The sequence below is a fragment of the Kogia breviceps genome, chromosome 1 (genome assembly GCF_026419965.1).
Source record: "Kogia breviceps isolate mKogBre1 chromosome 1, mKogBre1 haplotype 1, whole genome shotgun sequence".
Classification (NCBI taxonomy): Eukaryota; Metazoa; Chordata; class Mammalia; order Artiodactyla; family Physeteridae; genus Kogia; species Kogia breviceps.
Genome location: NC_081310.1, coordinates 156,074,716 through 156,094,328, shown reverse-complemented (window position 1 = coordinate 156,094,328; position 19,613 = coordinate 156,074,716). Strand labels below are relative to the sequence as shown.

At 39.0% G+C, this 19,613-nt stretch overlaps 1 protein-coding gene across 2 annotated transcripts in view; it reads right to left on the bottom strand.

Moving 5' to 3' along the window:
- USP24 (ubiquitin specific peptidase 24) overlaps window positions 1-19,613 on the bottom strand; it is a 150,230-nt gene that overhangs the window by 50,758 nt on the left and 79,859 nt on the right. For both annotated transcript variants that reach the window (XM_059062973.2, XM_059062979.2), the window contains exons 25-37: window positions 16,778-16,844; window positions 16,527-16,637; window positions 15,693-15,791; window positions 15,426-15,599; window positions 12,057-12,142; window positions 11,797-11,890; window positions 10,354-10,509; window positions 7,370-7,467; window positions 4,481-4,576; window positions 4,133-4,361; window positions 3,268-3,427; window positions 2,236-2,391; window positions 24-94 (exon numbers count right to left, since the gene is read on the bottom strand). In XM_059062973.2, coding sequence (XP_058918956.1) covers window positions 24-94; window positions 2,236-2,391; window positions 3,268-3,427; window positions 4,133-4,361; window positions 4,481-4,576; window positions 7,370-7,467; window positions 10,354-10,509; window positions 11,797-11,890; window positions 12,057-12,142; window positions 15,426-15,599; window positions 15,693-15,791; window positions 16,527-16,637; window positions 16,778-16,844 — 1,597 coding nt within the window. The remainder of the gene's footprint in view (window positions 1-23; window positions 95-2,235; window positions 2,392-3,267; window positions 3,428-4,132; window positions 4,362-4,480; window positions 4,577-7,369; window positions 7,468-10,353; window positions 10,510-11,796; window positions 11,891-12,056; window positions 12,143-15,425; window positions 15,600-15,692; window positions 15,792-16,526; window positions 16,638-16,777; window positions 16,845-19,613) is intronic.

The window sequence follows — 19,613 nt, the reverse complement described above, 5'->3', positions numbered from 1 at the left end:
TTTATAGAGTAAAAAATTCTTACCTCAGCACTTGGTGATCCAAGCAGAATATCAATGATAAAATCAGCAACACAGGGCAAGTTATAGAAAGATGCTAATGATACGAATAAAGAGAATGGGAGCAGGGGAGGAAAATAAGTTAGGAAATGCGTTTTCAAAATTTCAAAAATTTTGAATAATTTCTTAAGCTTAACTATCTTAGAAATCATCTCTTCTTCCACACAGAATCAAATTCGGTGCCTCCACAACTGCACCCACGTCTCTGAGTCTATCCCATGAGAGCCTAAGGTGCTCAGGAGCAGGACTGTGTCTGGGTCATCTTCATACGCTGACATTTTTGCACGATGCCTTGTGCATACCAGTTACAGAATAAATGCCTTGCCTTGATAAAACTATCAATACTTGTGAACTATAAAATGTACCCCACAATACACTTACAAATGATAAAAAAGCTATAATTTTTTTATCTTGACTTGAAAATATCTCTATAATTAAATAATTGCAGGAAAATCGAACTAAAAGTATGGTATATGCTCAAAGGCATTTCATAATGAATTACTTTCATATATAAGCCTTTAAAAGCATTTCTGCTCAAAGTAAATCATTTCTGATATTATTTAACTGTCCCATAAACATCTAACTTTTTCTATATGTTTACCTTGACATCTTATATGATGAGTTTGGATGTTATACTAAATACATAATGATCACCAATTCTATGAACAGGGAGTCTGAATCAGTAATAATAGTGAAGAATAGGGCTCTGGTGTGTTGGTACAATTTTAAAAAGTGGAGTTGTTAAGACCTCATCCCTGAATAAGTATTTATTGAGGGCCTACTACACATCACACAGTGTTTGGGTGCTAAGGATTCAGTAGGGAACAAAATGAACAAAAGTCTCTTCTTAACGGAGCTTACCATCTAGTTGGGGAGGGGATAATGACAATAAACACAGTAAGTAGAGAAATTATATTGTATGCTATTAAGTGACAAGTGATATAGAAAAAAAAAAAATAAAGGGTTTAGGTGATGGTGGGTGAGAGAAGGGTTGCGATTTCTTTAAAAAAGGCAGGGGAAGAACATACCAGGAATTAGGAACAGGCAGTGCAAGGGCCCTGAGGCAGGAATGTGCCTGAGTGTCAGGGAACAGCCAGGAAGCCAGGGTGGCTGAAGCATGGTGCGTGAGGGGAGAGCGGGAGAAGGTGAAGGCACACAGATGTCACGGGGGTGGATGGTGTCAGGCCTTAGGAAAGACCTGGCTTTCACTCAGTGTGAACCGAGAGGCCACTGCAAGGTTTTAAACAGAGGAGTGATACACTCTGACTTACATTTTAGAAGGTCCATTCTGGTTACTGTGTGGAGAATAAACTGCAAGGGTAGAAGCAGTGAGATTAGTCAGGGCACTACTGCTATAATCCAAGTAAGAGATGATGACAGGTCAGAGCGTGCTAACAGTGAAGGTGGTCTAAGGGGTGGAATCTAGATAGAATTTGAAGAAGGATGTGCTGACAGATTAGAAGGGTGTAAAAAAAAGGAATCAAGGATGTCTCCAAGAATAAAACTGCTATCAATTAAGATGGGAATTCCCTTGGGCGGTATGAGCCAGACCAGTAGTTCAGATCTGGACATGTTAAGTTTGGGAAGTCTATCTAAGTGGAGATGTCAGGGGAGCAGTCCAGGCCGTACAGCCAAATTTAAGTGTTATCAGCACACAGAGGGAATTTAAGGCTGTGAACGTGGATGTGATTATGTGGTGAGAATGAGTGCAGACAGAGATGAGGGACTGAGCCCTGAGGTGTCTAATGTTAAAAGTACGATTAGCAACAGCCCTAGTTTGCCAAAACCAACAATAAAGACAAAAGGGCAAATCTTATGTTTCATAATTTTTAATACTGGAGTCATTATCAGTTTAGGAATTGATATATAATTCTACTTTTATAGTTTATGACATACAACTTTGGGTTGTTTTAATTCCTCCACTAGATGGTAAGCTCCTGGAGAGTAGACATACTGCCCTATAACAGCTACTGTGGAACCTGGTGTATAGAAGGTGCTCAATAAACACTTGTTCAGAATTTAAGTACTCTAGCACTATTCTTACCTATTCCACATGCCAACTTTCCCCTTTGCCGTTTCTGTTAACATGACCTTATCTATGAAGGGATAGAAATAATTCCTAACAGAAACCTGGCCTTTTACTAAAAGAGATGAATGGCAAGTAAGCCTCCTGCATACCCAGTTGTTGGCTCCGAAGCTGTAAGCATGTAACAAGAAGAGACAAAGCCTCTCCAGCAATCAGTGAGTCTTTGGTGGACACGGATTGTTGTCGCACACAGATGCCTGCATGCAGGGCTACCGGGTCCCCTTCACTTCCAGAGCTGCAATTGCTTCCTGGAAACAGGCAAGCAGAAGGTTACTGTGGATCCCACAGGACCCTTGAGATTATAATATCCTTTAATGAGTCCCATAATCCTCAAGTGAAAGTAAAGAGTTCAAGAAGACACTTTAGGCTAAGAAACAAGAGAGACTTAATCACTTGATTTGAACCTCATTGCTTTGTACTTAAAACACATTTGGAACCATTAAAAAATATGTTTATGAGGCAAAGCTAGTTTCAGGTGATAGAAGTAAGAACACTGCAATTTTGGAGGCATGTGGGAGTCCTGGGATATTAGAAATGTTCCTTATCTTGATTTAGATGGGTTACACATATGTAAAAACACTAAAAATCCTACATATTTGGCATTTCTGCCCTTTACTGTGTGCATGTCATACAGTTTAAAAACTTTTTAATATTGAGGTATATCCACACACATAGATTGAGCAGGGAAACCAAATGAAGCTGAGAAATAAAGCTATTTATAAAGGCCTAACAGAAAATAACAGGCCAAACCAAGAAAATGATTTTTCCAGGTAAAACTTCTAGATGCATTTTTATTACAGCCACAATTATTGGCCTCACTACACTTTTACACTCAGCAAGCTAAAACTCTGCTTGGTTTCTCTATATTCTGTATTGATAACCTTTTTTTTTCCTCTTAGTATGACACACATAAATGAAGTATGCATATGCATACATGCATATTTGAATGTGCACAAATCTAGAGTGTTTAGCTTGATGTTCAGAAACATTTAGTTTTAGCTTCTGCTCAAAAACAAGAGAAAAGGCTTTCTCCTTTCTGTGACTCTGAACAACCTATACAAAAATGATTCTTACAGCTACTTCCTGCCCAATATTCTAATTACTTTATCCTTTTTAATCAGTACCTGAACTGCTGAGCCTGTTTCGAATTCCAGCAGGAAACAGAGAATTACTTTCTTTAATTGGTTGGCTACTCCCAACGAGGTCAAGCCGTCCTGCAGCTGCAGCCCATGACAATCTCATGAAACAAGCCACAGTAGATGTGAAATCACTGACTTCCATTGTCTAAGGAAGTATGGAGAGAGTGTTGTGAGAAAAGGCAGTACTTGAACATACCCCGCTGACTTCAATGACCTCCCCCCGTCTCAGTTTTGAGACTCATTTTCTTCCAAGATCATCCACAAGATAGTCTTTTCCATGCTTCCATACTGTTCAAAGACTTTCACTACCACTCTGCTATTTGTAATACAGACTCTACTCTCCATGTTCTGGCTTCAAATTACCCATCACCAATTTTGTTTTCATAGTTTCCCCTCTTCCACATTCTGCTTTTTGGCCTATGTGAACCACTGTGTGACCACCCACACAGGCTCTGGCTTTCTCTCTAAGTGCTCACGCCCTCCCTTTCGCTTGAACAACTATCCTCTCTCCAAGCTAATCTCTGTATATCGAATCCCTACCTATTCTTGAAGGCCTAGCTCAAATGCCACCTCCTACATAAAATCATCTGTGATAGACACACAGGAAGATAATTTATTCCACCTCCTCTCATGGCCTGTAGAATGTTTTGCCTTTGTAGTTCTCTTATAACATTTGTTATCTTCTACCTGAATTACAGTTATTTCTGCACTAGTGATCTCTTTCTTACTCACCATAAGCTGCTTGAAGGCAATATTCATGTCAGTAATTTTTATATCTGCATACCATTCCATACATACCGCCTTCTAAATAGGAGGTACTTAATATTTCTTGCATACACAAATCACTTACTTGTATTGCAACTCGAGCAGCAGGGATGATTTCCTCAACCCTAATGGAAGACCTGTCAGACACTGACAGCTGTCGGTAGGATGACTTTTCCGGGGTACCACATAAGGACATCTGCCTGCTTGTCTGCCGGCTGACATTTCGGAACGGGCGAGAAGTGAGTGCTTCTATGCCATCTTTGGTGAGGTCTTCCTCTAATAATGTCGGCAGTGTTTGTCCCACAAGTAAAAATCTTAAAAGGAAACAAAAAGCTAGGCTTAGTCAAAGTCATTTCATACTATTTTAAAGGATGGGATTTGGAAGAAAAAGTCAAGAATTGCCTTCTGAGACTAACGCAACATATTTACATACCTTGCAAGTTGTAGGCAGATGGAATAAACTCCCTGCCTTGTTTCATAGTCTACTTCTGATGGGATGGAATCTCTCTGCATGACATTTACAACCAAACTTCAAAGAAAAGAAAAAAAAAAAAAGGCAGATATTAAAGACTTCTATTTCTTTTATAGGAAATTTTCTGTAAGTAATTTGATTGCTTATAAATGTTATCAGTTACTTAAAATTTCAACAAGATCTTTACCTATAAATGGATCATACATATTCCTATTGCAATTATTTCCTATGGTACATATAACCCTCCTGATCCATTTAGAATTAGACTCCTTCCTTAGCCAAAAAGATAACCAACACAGAGCATATGGATGGTTCTCCTTCTCACTAATTGGTTTTGAGTGCACCCATCAACTGCTATCTTGGTACTAGTAGAACTGTCAATTCAAAAATATGTCCAGAATTGGTGTATTCCACAAAGCTTGTTTTTCATATCCACTACCACCTATATTGCTGTAAAAGCTTCCCAACTGTTCTTCCTGATTCTACTCTTGATGTTTCACCACCAAAATCTATTCTCAAAAGATTAACCAGAGTGATCCTTTAAAAATGGAGGTCACCATGGAACTGCTCTGCACAAAATCCTCCCATGGCTTCCTATCTTCTTTATAGTAGCTTGTAAGATCCTGCATAACCGGACCTCTGGTATCTCTGTGACCTCATGCTTCCTGCCCTGCCCCCTCACTTGGCCCCAACCACACTGGACCCCTGCCGGCTTCACAGGCACCAGGTTCGCCCACACAGGGGCTCGCACTGGATGCTCCTCTGGACAGCTTTCCCCCGTATCTCCAGGTCTTGCTCCCTCACGTCCTTCAGGTCTTTGTAAAATGTCACCCCATCAGTGAAGCTTTCTCTGATCACCCCACTGGATATCAAACCCTCTCCATCCACTCTTCCTTGTCTTATTTTTCTCTACAGCTCTTATCACCACCCGACATACACTTCTACTTCTTCGTTTATTGTTTGTCTTCTGTTCCAGACCGTAAGCTTCACGAGGACATGGATTTTTGTTTCATCTATTCACTGCTCTGTTCCCAGTGCTTAGAACAATGCAGGCACGTGTGTTAACTGACATTCAAAAATAAGCCAGAAAAAAAAAAAAAAAAAAAAGCCAGAAGTAAAATGCCTTTGTTAGCACAGCTCTGTAACTGGTTGAGTGATCTGAAATGAGTTTTAACCTTCTAGTTCCACTTCTCTGTTTCCCACCCCCTTTATCTCCTCAAGGTCTCACCCAACTTCTCTTCCCCTGAAGGCCTCCAGACGGGAATTCCTTCAATTACCCTGTGTTCAAACTTCAAGTTTGGTCTTCACTCCTTCCTCCCCCAGAGGAAATGGCATGCCTACTTCTTTCTGGGGCAAATCTCCTTCCAACTGCAGTGGAACTTAGCCCCATCGGTTGATCATCCCCCTTTCTTTTATCTTTATTCTTTTCGTTTTCATCGGCCCCTTTTAGTCAGCCTACAATGAGAATCAAGTCTTCTACAAATTAAAATCAAAACAAAAGAGCAAACTTGTCCTTCAGTTATTCTACCCTTCAAATTCCTGTCACCTCCTTTTTCACACTCAACATAAAGCAGAGATTTCTACTTACTGATTCTGCTTCCCATCCTTACACTTGCCACGCCAACACTTGGCCAGCTGCTTATGCCCTAAAGGCTTCACTTACACACTGATGTCTCCCTGAACCTCTAGTGTCATTCTCCACTTCTCTCGAGAGCATCATGTCCAAACCATCCCCTCCACATGACTCACAGGGACCTCGTGTGCAATCAAGTTCTTGACTTTCTCACTTTCCTCCATCTCGTTCCGTATTTATTTCCCATATGGATTAAAGATTCACCAATCACTCACTCTCCCAAGCCAGAAATCACAGGGCATTTTATAAATGTTCCTACCCTATATCTAGTCATAACGACTTGCCTATTTCACCTTATAAATGGCCTTCTACCACACCGTCCCGTATTTGGAAACTGTCCCCTCTCGTCTGGAACAGGCATGGTTCTTACAGCTCTCCCTGCCTCCAGCCTCTCCCTCCCACTTCTCCTCATCTTCTCCACTGTAGCCAGAGTAACTGTTCTAGGTAACTCCTGGGTTAGAAACCTCCTGTTTTTCCATGGTTTACAAGATAATGCTGAAATTCCTCAATGTGACCCCTCTTTATGTATTTCTCTCCTTTATCCTCTGCTCCAGCCTCACTAGGCAACTGTACTTCCCAAGACAGGCCATGATACTTTCACTCATCCCTACCCCACCTCTGGCTTAGAGAGCCCTTTTCCCCTTATTTCCTAGGGAATGGTGATTCATCGCTCAATTCCTAGCTCAAATGTCACTTTCTGGGAAGCATTTCCTACTCTTATTATCCTAAGCAAATCTAACCGTTTAACCACTGCTTTCTTCCCCACCCCACAAAGCACTTTTTATAAGCCTCTGTTTTGATACTTAAAATAACTGTTTGTTATTCTTTATTAAACCATGAGGCTCTCAAGGGCAGGGATAATATCTTTGCACTCCCAGCACTAATGCCTTGCACAACATAGATTACCGGCAATCAGATTCACCTTATCTCAAACTGATGTGGGAATGAACAGAAACAGTAAGCCTTCTCTCCTCTACTCGAGAATTTCCCTCGCTACCAGAGAGGAAAGAGACATGCTTCTGTCAGTTTTCCAAATAATCAAAAGTCATGAGATGAGTTTTAAAATATTCCAAAGACTAAAACATCATTCCTTCTTATTGTAACTCTCATAACACTTCACATAATGCCTTGTAAGAATAAGCAAGGCTTGGCAGGAGAAATTAAAATAACTAGATTCATTTTCTGTAATTCATATAACATAATATCAAAACTCTAACCTCAAACCTCCTGCTTTGAGGAAGTTCTCACAAAAGGATTTTGCACAGTTTCTTGCCATGTCATCATCAGCTGTTGGCATGAGTTTGGAGCTTAGAACCTTGGAAAAAGATAGCGCAATTAATCATCCCAAAATTTCCAGTTGAAATTACTCCTTTATACCAAGTAAAACAATGAGACAATTTGAGTCAGAAACTCTTGAAATGCTGCTCTTTTTTTTTTACCCCCAGTAGTGTAAGGAGGCTGATGTTTCACAAATAAAATAATCACATTTTCCAAGTTCCATTTACTTAGCATGAAAAATCTTCCTGTTTTTAAGAGAGCTGGTGTATTCTTCTTTTTAGGAAACCAGCAAATGTGAAGGTCTCAGGCTCCCAGAGTTAGATAAGAGCAGGTAACATTACGTGTTATGCTGATATGTTCCAGAAAACGTATATAAACTAAAGTCTTATAAAATAGCCCATTTATTATAAACGCTGGATGAGTTGCCTGATAATGATTCTATCTCCTATTTACTGAGCACCCATCTACGAAGTACTAAGCATAAGGTGAGGTACTTAACATGCATTCTCTCTTAATCTCCCTATGCACAGCACAGGTATTTTACTCTACAGGTAAAGATTGAGACCTGAGAGGTTAAATGACCTCCCACCCGAGGTCACATAGTTAGAATTAAAGTCCAGATGTGCCTCATTCTAATACCCATGCCCCTTTTATGACACTGCAATACCCACCTAAAGGAAAGCTCAACTAAATATTCTGGTATAGTAGGGAATTATTTCACATAAATACTCATACTGTGGTATGAGACTATGAATTCAGCTCACATTCTAGTTTTACCACCGACTAGCTGAAAGATCTCAGATATGTAATTTTCCTTTTTTGCCTCAGGTTTCTCATCAGGTGAATGAGGACAATAAGTACCTTTAGCAGAGGATTGTTTGTAAGTAAGATAACACAAGCTTAAGGTGCTTTAGTACAAGCACTGGCACAAAACAATTGCCCAGTAAACAACTGCTTATTTAGTAACGATTTAAAAAAATATTTTAAAGCTCATTGCCGCAGTTTCCCCAAGGTTTTAATCTAAATGTAATTCAAGATCCTTTTCTATTCAAAAAAATCTGCTTCTATGAACCTATTAGTTTTACGAGCTTAGATTTTTAATGTGTTTTTGTTTAAAGATGCTTTCCTCCTAAGCTGCCCTTTGGGAAACAGGCTCACCAGCCTCAGATCATAAGCATCACACAGGAGAATGGGAACCCTCTGCTATCCTAACCTCTCCTGAATGTCAACAGCCACATGCACACTCCCCATGTTTAATGGACAATTTAGTGAAGATGGAAGGTTTCTCCAAAGGAATGGGTATTTGGAATATCCACTTTGAATTTTCCTAGTAGGCAAACATAAGTTAAAGATCGAAATACAAGCACATTAACCTTGCAGGTAATAGTAAAAATAAGTGCTCCGGGAGTGTAGGTTTTCTACATTTTTTGTGTCAAGCAAAAGAAAACCTATCAGAGGAATTTCCAGTTAATCAGAAGTCCTAAAATTATACTGGAGATAATTTATATAACCTTTGGCTCTAAGATAATGCAATCTAGGTAGCCAATGACAAGCTAGACCCACCGTTGGGCCATTCTGTTTCTCAGCGTGCTCTCAGATGTGGGTGTTACAATTTATACCTTAACTTTTTGAGACAATCATTCAAAAGCAAATGACAAATCTGGCAGTAATTGTAAGATGCCAATTTCGTAAGCTTGAGTTAGCCAAGAATTTCTAGGTAATTTTCCGTTTTAGAATATTGTATGTATTTTTAAATGTCTGCAAGAAATAAGGACATATTTTATTTTTAAAATATTTGCTAGATATTTTCTCCTTTTGAACCCAACAAATGTTTTCTTCTGAATGATTATTTTAAGGCAAATATGAAATGTTAACACAGCTCCACCATATAAATGAGTGAAACATAAAAATGAATGAATGTAATTTTATACTCCAAATTAGACTGTCAGATGAAATACAACTTGGAAAAAATGCCCAAGCAGGTATTTCCCTACCAATTATGACCTATGTTGTGATTCAAAACCTACTGAAGATAAATGGTAATTTGATGATTACGGTTGCTTAGGCACTGATCTGGATTCCTTAATAAATAACTGACTGGATAGAACATCTTAGGGCCAAGCAAAATCGTTCAGGGCTTTATTTTCTCCAGATCTTAAGTGGCTTGAGGGTCTAGCCCCTCACCCTCCTCCGAGAGTGGGCCACTCTCCACACTGCTTTGTTACTGCTTTCATTTCATGACTCAGCCTATCCAGCCTCCCGTATGTCTTACTCATAAGATCTTGGAGCAATTATCTTGTCTTTTCAACTCTGACCCTTTAAATACCACAATGACTTGTAGACAGTAAACAGTTAGTAAATGTTTACTGAACTAAATCTACTAGTTTAAAGCTACTATTGGGAAGAAGGGTAATAAAAATATTCTTTTGTTCACAAATTCTTTCAATTCTTTTTTTTTTAACCTTGAAATAATAATGTTAATGTGACTCCTGACAAACTCCTTATAAAGCTTCATTAATGGCAACAAATTACAACAGCTTTTTAAAAAAGTTAGGATGCATTTAATAACAAGAAGGCTGAGGATTAGTAACTGATGTTATACAGACTTGCAAAACTTCCAGAGGAAGATAATGACACATTTTAATACATAACGTTTCCTAATTATTTATTTACATGCTATTTTGCAAGTGTAACAATGCACACAGGTATAAACTGAAAAAGAAAACCAAACATTTTCAAAGTCCAAAACAACAAAATACTTCAATTTATATTCTATTTTTTACTTTTTTTAAAACTAATTTTTTTTAACAAACCATTCAATAGTAATAGAAACCTATTTACTTCTTTTTGATATCTGAAAGCATGAACCTTTAGGCCAAAATGAATCTGTTAAAATGAAATAAAAAGAAATGAGGTTCCTTACTTCTAAGTTGTAGAGTACTCTGAAGGTGGACATTCCTGGAGCGAAAGATCGAAACAGACTTTCTAAAATTGAACTGGCACTTGGCTGATGCTGCTGCTTGGAAGAGAGGGATGGGGATTTTGAAGACTGAGCACTTGTTTCAGACAGCAATGTTTTCTAAGTTTAATAGAAAGACAAAAGAAATATACAGCTCAAAAGCACAAATTAAAGAGAAGCAGATATCACTACATACTCTAATATTTTTTCTGACTTTAATATAATCAAATCAATGAAATTTTCTAAAAATTAACCTCAAAGCCATATCACTCTAATTATTAACAAAGCACTGAACTCCATCACGCAGACAGTAAATGCTCAAAAGTATTCCAATCCTACAGGAATGCTTCTGGGATTGTATTCTAAGCAACACTAGTGGGGTCAGCCTAATATGTTTCCGTGTTTTTAAAATTTGTACCACTAGGAGACTTCCCTGGTGGTCCAGTGGTTAAGACTCTGCGCTCCCAACACAGGGGGCATGGGTTCGATCCCTGGCTGGGGAACTAAGATCCCACATACCGCAACTAAGCTCGCACGCCGCAACTACTGAGCCCATGCACTCTAGAGCCCTCGTGCTGCAACTAGGGAAGCCTCTGTGCTGCAGTGAAGAGCGCTTGCAGCCAAAATAAAATTAATTAATTAATTAAAATAAATAAATAAATAAATAAAATTTGTACCACCAAACATTGATAATTAAATTATAAGACTGCAGTGTAGTAGTTTTGATAATTTTTTTAGTTAGTACAAGTAATATAGTTTTTAATTACATTAGTTCTCTTCTTCCTCAAATTAATATATAAGGTACATGTGACACGATTATGAGCTCATCTAAACTATAATCACTGAAATACAAAATTCATAACTGAGTTCTAACAGCTTTGATCTAAATGAATTTATTCTGAGAACACAAACAATATTATAGATAAAACACAATTTCATTATATATATACAACTGTTAAGGAACAAGATTCTAGACATTAAACAAAAGGAACTTTAAATATCAACTGTGAAAATATTAAATGATAACCCATTTACGCAAGCAACTCAAACATATGCAACATCCACATTCAGAGAGGCATCATAACAGAAGAAAAATATCTCAACTGAATCAGAACTAGAGTCTGACCCTAGCCAAGACCGTTCATCACTCTGCGCTTGGGTTTCCTAATATAAAACATGAAGGAGGTGGAAGCAGATGATAATAAAGGCTCTTCCAGTTCTAAAATTTGATATCATTATTTACAGCAAAGGTATTTTACAGCAAAGGTATTTTTCTAAAGAAAAAAAAAAAACTGTTATGGGAAAGATGACATCGTGTGACCTTAATGTGATGTCATGCTGTTATTTTCACTGAATCATGATATAAAATTTCCATGACTGTTCAATAACTATCCAAGATACTCATACCTTTCTTCCTAAAGAATCAAGTTGATCAAGGGCTTCCTGAATGGCTGGATCAGTGGGTATCAAGAGCAGAAGCTTTCGTACTCGTAGAGTTATCCTGAAATTTTTCAAATATTAATTTTTTTTCCACACAAACCACAGTTTCAATAACAAAGTCATTTAGTATGGGATGTGAAGTAACATACATTTCAAGTGAACATTTTCTGGGTTCCCTAACTTTAATAACTTTCTCTCTTTCAAGCTTTGTAAACATTTCTATTTACCTTGGCTCCTCTAGATTGGCCAGCTGGTAAAGCATGTCAAATACATTACACACAAGTGCCATCACAACACCAGGGAGGGATTTCTCCTGAGGGAGGAAGCAAAACATAAATGCAAATTTACAAAACAATTTTCTCCTTTTCTAATCAAAGGTACAAACAATAAAATTACTGGTTCTTAAAGACTGGCCACTGCAAAACTTGAGGGAAGCATGGTGCTTATCTGCCTCAAACAACAACGCACGGGAACACAGAGTGAGGGACCGCTCCCCCTCCTGGCGTGCTCATCACCTGGGTTCTCTTCTCCTACCACCTGCTGGCGAAGGGGCTAAGGCACCAAAAAGCAGGCAGCGGCAGAGAGGCAAAAGGAAGGGCAGATGTGATGAACAGAATGGAGGGTGGGCACTGTTGGAAGCTGATCATAGCTTGGCAGGAGCAAAACAAGGCAGAGTGATTTAAAAGCAAATTCATTCATAATTCTAATGGAAAACGGATGAATTCATAAAAGTACTAACAATAGATCAAGATGAAAAAAAATTAATTACATGGGACTGAGTGAACTGATGAGGATGGTTATAATTTTTGTGACTTTCTGTTTGAATAAAAAAAAAAAAAAAGTCCCACAAGGACCCAGAGGCAAAAAATATACAAATCAATTTTCACTGCAAAGTAAAGGAGCTGTTACAGTGGAGGATTACTGGACTGAATATCAATATTATGACACAGTATGAGTGTGTTTTGTGTTTGGTAATTGCAATCATTGTTGCTTTTGTTGTGGTCATCCATTTACAATGCTTGGTGTCAGTTTATTTATCTCCTGTAAAAATAAAATACAGTGTGTGTGTGTGAGTTGTGAAAAAAAATAAATGACAGGAGTCAACCGTATTAAAAAAAAAAGCAAATTCAAAAAGTGATATATATAAACACACACACTCACACACAACCACATAGATATATATGTAATTTAAGTTGAGAAAAAGAAGTTGGCCTGTTATTTTTAATGGTGAAAAAAATGGATACAACTGTATAGAAGAGATTCAGATGTGATTAAAGTACTATTTTCTGGTATAAGAAATAAAAAAGCTAGACATCACTATGGAATATATTTATATTTGGAAAGGTTTTTAAAAAATTCAGGATAAATGAGATAGTTTAAAAATGTTAAAATCCAAGATGCTATGTACGTCATTTCTGTTGCTGATAAACTGTCATAATACTGCTCTGAGTATGATTTCGTTCTTAAATTCTCACTACATATAAGTATAGTTACTTTTTAAGAAATGGCACAATACTAACATTAACCCTGCAGGATTCTGTGGTTATAAGCAAGGCTATGCTCTCTAAGTTACAGAGACAGCCATGCAAAGATCTTACATTTGTAATTAAATGAAAGGACTATACATAATAACTAAGAAAAAAATCCCTTTCTGTCATTTAAATACCTTTATTTCACATGAGGGCTGGTATTATCTTACTTTCTACATTATAAAAGCATTAAAGAGCTGAATGGTCTTGTTAGTTTTGTACCACTGGTGCTGAGCTCAGTTCCTGGCAGAGAGAAGGTACAAAAAAACCCTGATTCGTAAAATCATTCAACAAATACTGATTACCTATTATGTTCTAGGCACTGTTTTAAGGTGCTGGAAATACAGCAGTGAGCAAAACAGACAAAGGTCTGCTCTCAAGGAGCTTAAATTTCACTGGGGGGAGAGAGAGAGAGACATTAAACAAGGTAAATAAAATATATAGTATGTAGGCAAAAATAAAGTAGGGAAGGGAAATGAGATGTGCAGGAGTAGGAACAGGTGGAAAGTTTAGACAGGACTGCCAAAGAAGGCTCACCAAGAAGGCAACATTTGAGCTAAGGCTGAAGGAAGCGAGAAAGAACCACATGGGTATCAGGAAAGAACATTACAAGCACAGAGAAGAGCAAGTGCACAGGGCCCACTGCTTGAGGACCAACATGGAGGCCAGTGCAGCTGGAGTGGTGAGAGTGAGGGTGGGTCATGGAGGAACATCTCAGTGGGGGGGATAGACCAAGTAGGCCCTGAAGGTCCCAGTAAAGACTGGCTCTTACTCTGAGTGAGATGGGAGCCGCTGGAGAGTCTGAGTTGAGGAGTGGCATAATCTGACTCTGTTTAAAAAGATCATGGGCTGCTGGGTGCTACACAGAAGAGAGACTGAACTGGTATAGGAGCAGAAGCCCTGAGACCAGTTAGAGAACTACTGAAACCCTCCAGATGAGCGATGATGGCTGCTTGGATTGGTGTGGAAGCTGTGGAGGCAGAGAAAAGGAGCTAGGTTCTAGACGAATTTTAAAGGTAGATTCAAGGATTTGCTGATGGGTAGGGCTATGAGAGAAAGCAGGGACCCAAGGATTTTGGCATGAGCCTCTGAAATATGGCAAGACTGGGATGAAGAGGTTTGGGTTAGGGGTGAGGGTGGGAAAGGGCATATCAGGAGCTCAGTTTTGGATGTTACGACTGGGATGTCTATCGCACATTTAAGAGGAGATGCTGATTAACAAGTTGGTTCCATGTACCTAGACTTCAAGCTGAAGATAAAAATTGGGGTGTTATCAATATACATACAATATATAATACTTTGAAACTGGATGAGATTCCTAAGGGAATGAGCCTACGCTCATTCCTGTCATTTCCTCATGACAGAGGAAAGGTCAAAGGACTGAGCCAGGGAACTTCTTTGTGCACAGATCGGGGAGATGTAAAGGAGGCAGCAGAGGAGACCAAAGAGGGAGAACCAGAGCGGGAGAGGGGAGCCAGGGGTGTTCTGAAAGCCAAGGGGAAAAAGTATTTCAAGGGGAAGTAATCACATGGATCAACTCTGCTGAAATGTCGAGAAGATGAGGACTGAGAGGTGGACATGACAGATTACCTTGCAGAGTTTATTTTCGAGATGGGTCAAGAAAGTATGGTAAAGAGAGCTTAGACAACCCTTTCAAGGAGCTTCGCTGATTTGGGAAGGAGAGAATGGGGACAGGAATTGAAGCTGAAACTGGGGTGAAAAAGGTTTTTCAAAAAGATGGTAGAAATAGCACAGCATGTTTGAATGTTAATGGGAATGACCCAGGAGAGGAAACTCAATGAATCAATGAAGAGAGGTATATGAGAGGAGCAGCAAGCAGTGGCCAGGCAGAGTCACTCAGACTCAGAAGATTCTGTGGTTCAGAAGACTGACAAATTGTGTATCTTCTTCTCTCAACTGAATCCCGGCATTTCTCAGTGACACAGTTCTGAAGGGACAGGACTTCTCTGAGAGAAAAGGACATAATCATGCAAATCTATATGGGCCGAAGGCAAAACTTAATGATGTTACGTTCTTGTTCTGAACTTGAATATTATCGCTCAATACCTGCTCCATGGCATATGATGAACTAAACACCCCACTGCTGCTGCTGCTGGAGCTGGTTGAGGAATCTGCAGAGCTCCCAGACGGGGTCCCACTGCCAGAAGTCTTTACTGTGAGGATTTGCTCATCAGAAAAGCCCAGCTGGTGGAGGAGCTTTTGATCTTTATTCACTGTCAGCTGTAAAAAGTGGTTTCTGAATTACTGAGAAGCAAAGGAGAGGAAAATACTGATATCAGGCTAAAGTGCCACAACATGTTTATTTACACCTACCAGACTATCATTTGTAAATATCTGTATACTATCCACTGGAGAACACAACTGCTTGGCTATCTTCCACCGGACACTCCCTATGGTTTCATTACTGTGAGCCTGTAAAATGAAATGAAACACTGTTCTGAGTAATTCACTTATTCATCAATTTAAACAACTATTAGCGAGCATCTGTTATGTACCGGGCACTGTTCCAGAACCTGGGAACACAGAAGAGAACCCAAAGACAAGAATCCTGCCCTTGTGAGGCTTCCCTCCTGCAGTAATTAAATATTCTATTCCATACTCCATTCCCCAGCATGCATGGAATGAAATCTCAAGTCCTTCTTCCACTGGAGTGTCTTCCACTCTTCCCCTTCTCAATGTGCTCTAGTCACACCAGCTACTTTCCTTGTCACTGAATAAATCAAACAAACTCCCACCTCAGGACCTTTGTACCTGCTGCTCCCTTTGTGTGGAATGCTCTTCCCCAGAAATGGCTAACTCTGTCACTTCATTCAAGTCTCTGTTCAAATGTGATCACTTCAGAGACCTTCCCTATCCATTCTTATCTGAAATATGTCATGTATACCCATCTTATCCTGCTGTCTTCTTTTTTAACCTTTATAACACTTGTTAGCACCTGACATTATGTATTTATTTACTTATGAGTCTGCTTATACCCTACCAGCTTCCTTTCATTTCAGGTCTTTATTCTAAATTTGTTTCCCAAACAGCTTTGAGAATAGTCATTCATGCAGCTAAATCAACAACAGTGTTCAATCTCAATCAACAGTGTTCTTATAAAATAACATGACAATATGGAAATGGCTTCAGAGCTTAATGTAAACCTACCTCTACAGTGAAGGTATCTTTGGTAGACTCATAAGTAACATTAAGAGTTAAAAGATGTCCATGGAATGAGGCACCATGAGGTAGAATAGTTCGGGGAACAGAGTAAAAATCCTTGAAAAAGATATAGCAAGTCAAAAGATACAGCAAGTGAGATGCACAGCACCACTGTTAAATGTCACAAAAATACACTCCTAACACATTGAGACTAGTTATAGGATGATAAAGTTGCTTTACAAAGAAGAGAGGCTTACCTCTATAGTGATCACATAGCGTTCTGCCAGAAGCAGCAACCTCTCAATTATTACAAGTTTAGTGGATCTATGAATTAAAAAAAAATTTTTTGAAAATACTTGAAACGAACTGCTGACTTGAGCTCAATTTCAGTCTATTTTACCAAAACCACAATCACAATTAGCCCTCTCCAAAACTGAAATCTGCAAAGACTAAACTTCCTTTTCACTCAAGGGGAAGGTGGTTCAAACAGGTCACAGCTGTCGCACACAGATGGAATATGGGGCAGAAGCCTGCCCCTCCCCATGTTTCCTTTCCTGTTCTTTTCTTTCTTCTTCTTTTTCTTTTTTTAAACAGTTGTCCCATAAATAGAGGACCTGAGTGTCCTCTGGGTCTGCAGGCTTATTTGTCTACCAATCCACCAAGAGTGAACCATCAGTGAGTTTGAATCTCATAATCTTACAACTAAGATATGCCACATAATTCTGTAAACACACAGAATCTGACTAAGTTCTGAACTGCCTGAAATTTAGAAGACAAATGCAAACCATTAGGTATTCCACAAATGAGAGCTGCTGTTTGTTTTACTTAGCCTAAGAATGAGGCAGAAGAAAAGGACGAAAAAAATCGTTCATCTGGTTTAAGTGACTAGTCTGTATAGTTAAAACACACAATGTAAGAATTTGTTATCCCAAGGGTTTTCAAAGTACTTAAGAAATCAACACACATCAAGAGACATAACCATCTCTGGAACAGAAAATACACAGCAAGGAACTGTGTCACTCTCACGCACTCTGAAAGTGAGACCTGAGGTCTCTTTTGGTTAGACTTAAGCAATCTTATCATTTGAAATAACAGAACTCCAACATACAGCAGCTTGTACAGTCACAGCTCCACACTCTATTAAACACTACATGTGTTAACACTAACAAATGAAAATCCAAGTGCCCTTAATTTAAGTATTTACTATTCCAGAGAGTCTAAGTATTTTGTACAGGTATATTTCTAAATCTGGAAAGTTTTCAGATTTTCTAACAATAAGTATGCTGATTAGCAGTACTGGAAACTTCACTTTAAAAAGAGTTGGTTAAACGCATTTAACAGAGTTCTAAATTCTTTCAGTCTATGGGCAGAAACCAGAACTTGATATTCAGATGGAAAATCTTTAGGAAATATTTAAGTGCTTAACAAGTGAATTGTTGAGTGAACTGTTTTATTTTGCCTCAATGATGAATTAAACCACAGATAGCATTGCAAACACTGTACAAATGAGAGAATAACTCCTCCTCCCATAAGTGGAACAATTATGGTCACTGAAAAGTTCTTTTAAGACTAGTGAATGAGATAAACTACATGTACTGGTTCAAAGGCAACTCTGAAATTACATATTCTTAGTAACTCTGTTTAGGGTTCATAATGAGAATATTTTAAAACTATCATGTGGTTTTGTTCTGTAATAGTCAAATATGAAATGATCCAGAATACAAAGCAGTTAGAAAAACAAACAAAAAGCATGCTTATTTAAAGAAGCAGCAGTTTGGAAATCCCAATGCAATAGTTTATAAGTGCATTTGTAGTCTGGTTTGTCAGACAAATGAATCGTTAAGGACCTAGGTCATAGATATAGACTACATTTTACAAACATGTAATTAGGAATTCTTAATGAAAGTCTATTTGAGATACACTTCTAAGAATGTGAGAATGCAAAAGTCATGTTAGTGTTCTTCTCATGAGGTGAATTTATAATCACTTTCTGTCATTTTAAAAAGAGGTCCAAGAGGGTTGAGTTCTATTGGCTTCTTTCATATTAATAATGTATCACTACACGGTACTCAGCTCATTTAAAAAAAGAAGATAAAGAAGAAGAATGTGAGCAAGGATATTGCCTTGACTCCTCTTCTAAAGGACGGCTTCAAAAAGAAAGGAGGGCTTCCCGGGTGGCGCAGTGGTTAAGAATCCGCCTGCCAATGTGGGGACCACGGGTTCGTGCCCCAGTCCGGGAAGATCCCACATGCCGCGGAGCGGCTGGGCCCATGAGCCGTGGCCGTTGAGCCTACGCGTCCGGAGCCTGTGCTCCGCAACGGGAGAGGCCACAGCGGTGAGAGGCCCGCGTACCGCAAAAAAAAAAAGAAAGGAATATCCCCAACTGTGAATAAAGAGAAATAAATAAATACATATATATGTAAACACATAAAGCAATTCCAGGAGTTGAAAAAGACTTTATGAGCACCAATCACTAGAGGGCAGCAGAGTGAGGGATAGAGAGGGAGCCCTTCTCTTGAGCACCTGCCAAGGTTTCCTGAGCATCACTGACTGGGGGATGCTTACCAGTAATGAAAGGCACATGAAACCCCACAAAAGTATTTTAGTTACTTCAATCTAATGTTTCTGAATACTCATCTATTCTCCTTACTATATCAAAGACCTATAACACTGAACTCAGATTTTACTAACATCTGAAAATATTCAACACAGCAATGTGATTAAGAGATGTCAGTCCAAAGTTTTAACACAAATATTTGGGGCTAAAGTTCTTATTAAAAATTATTTTGAGGGCTTCCCTTGTGGCGCAGTGGTTGAGAGTCTGCCTGCTAATGCAGGGGACATAGGTTCGAGCCCTGGTCTGGGAGGATCCCACATGCTGCGGAGCAACTAGGCCCATGAGCCACAACTACTGAGCCTGCGCGTTTGGAGCCTGTGCTCCACAACAAGAGAGGCCGCGATAGTGAGAGGCCCGCGCACCGCGATGAAGAGTGCCCCCCCCCTTGCCACAACTAGAGATAGCCCTTGAAACGAAGCCCAGAAATGAAGACCCAACACAGCAAAAATAAATAAATTAATTAATAAACTCCTACC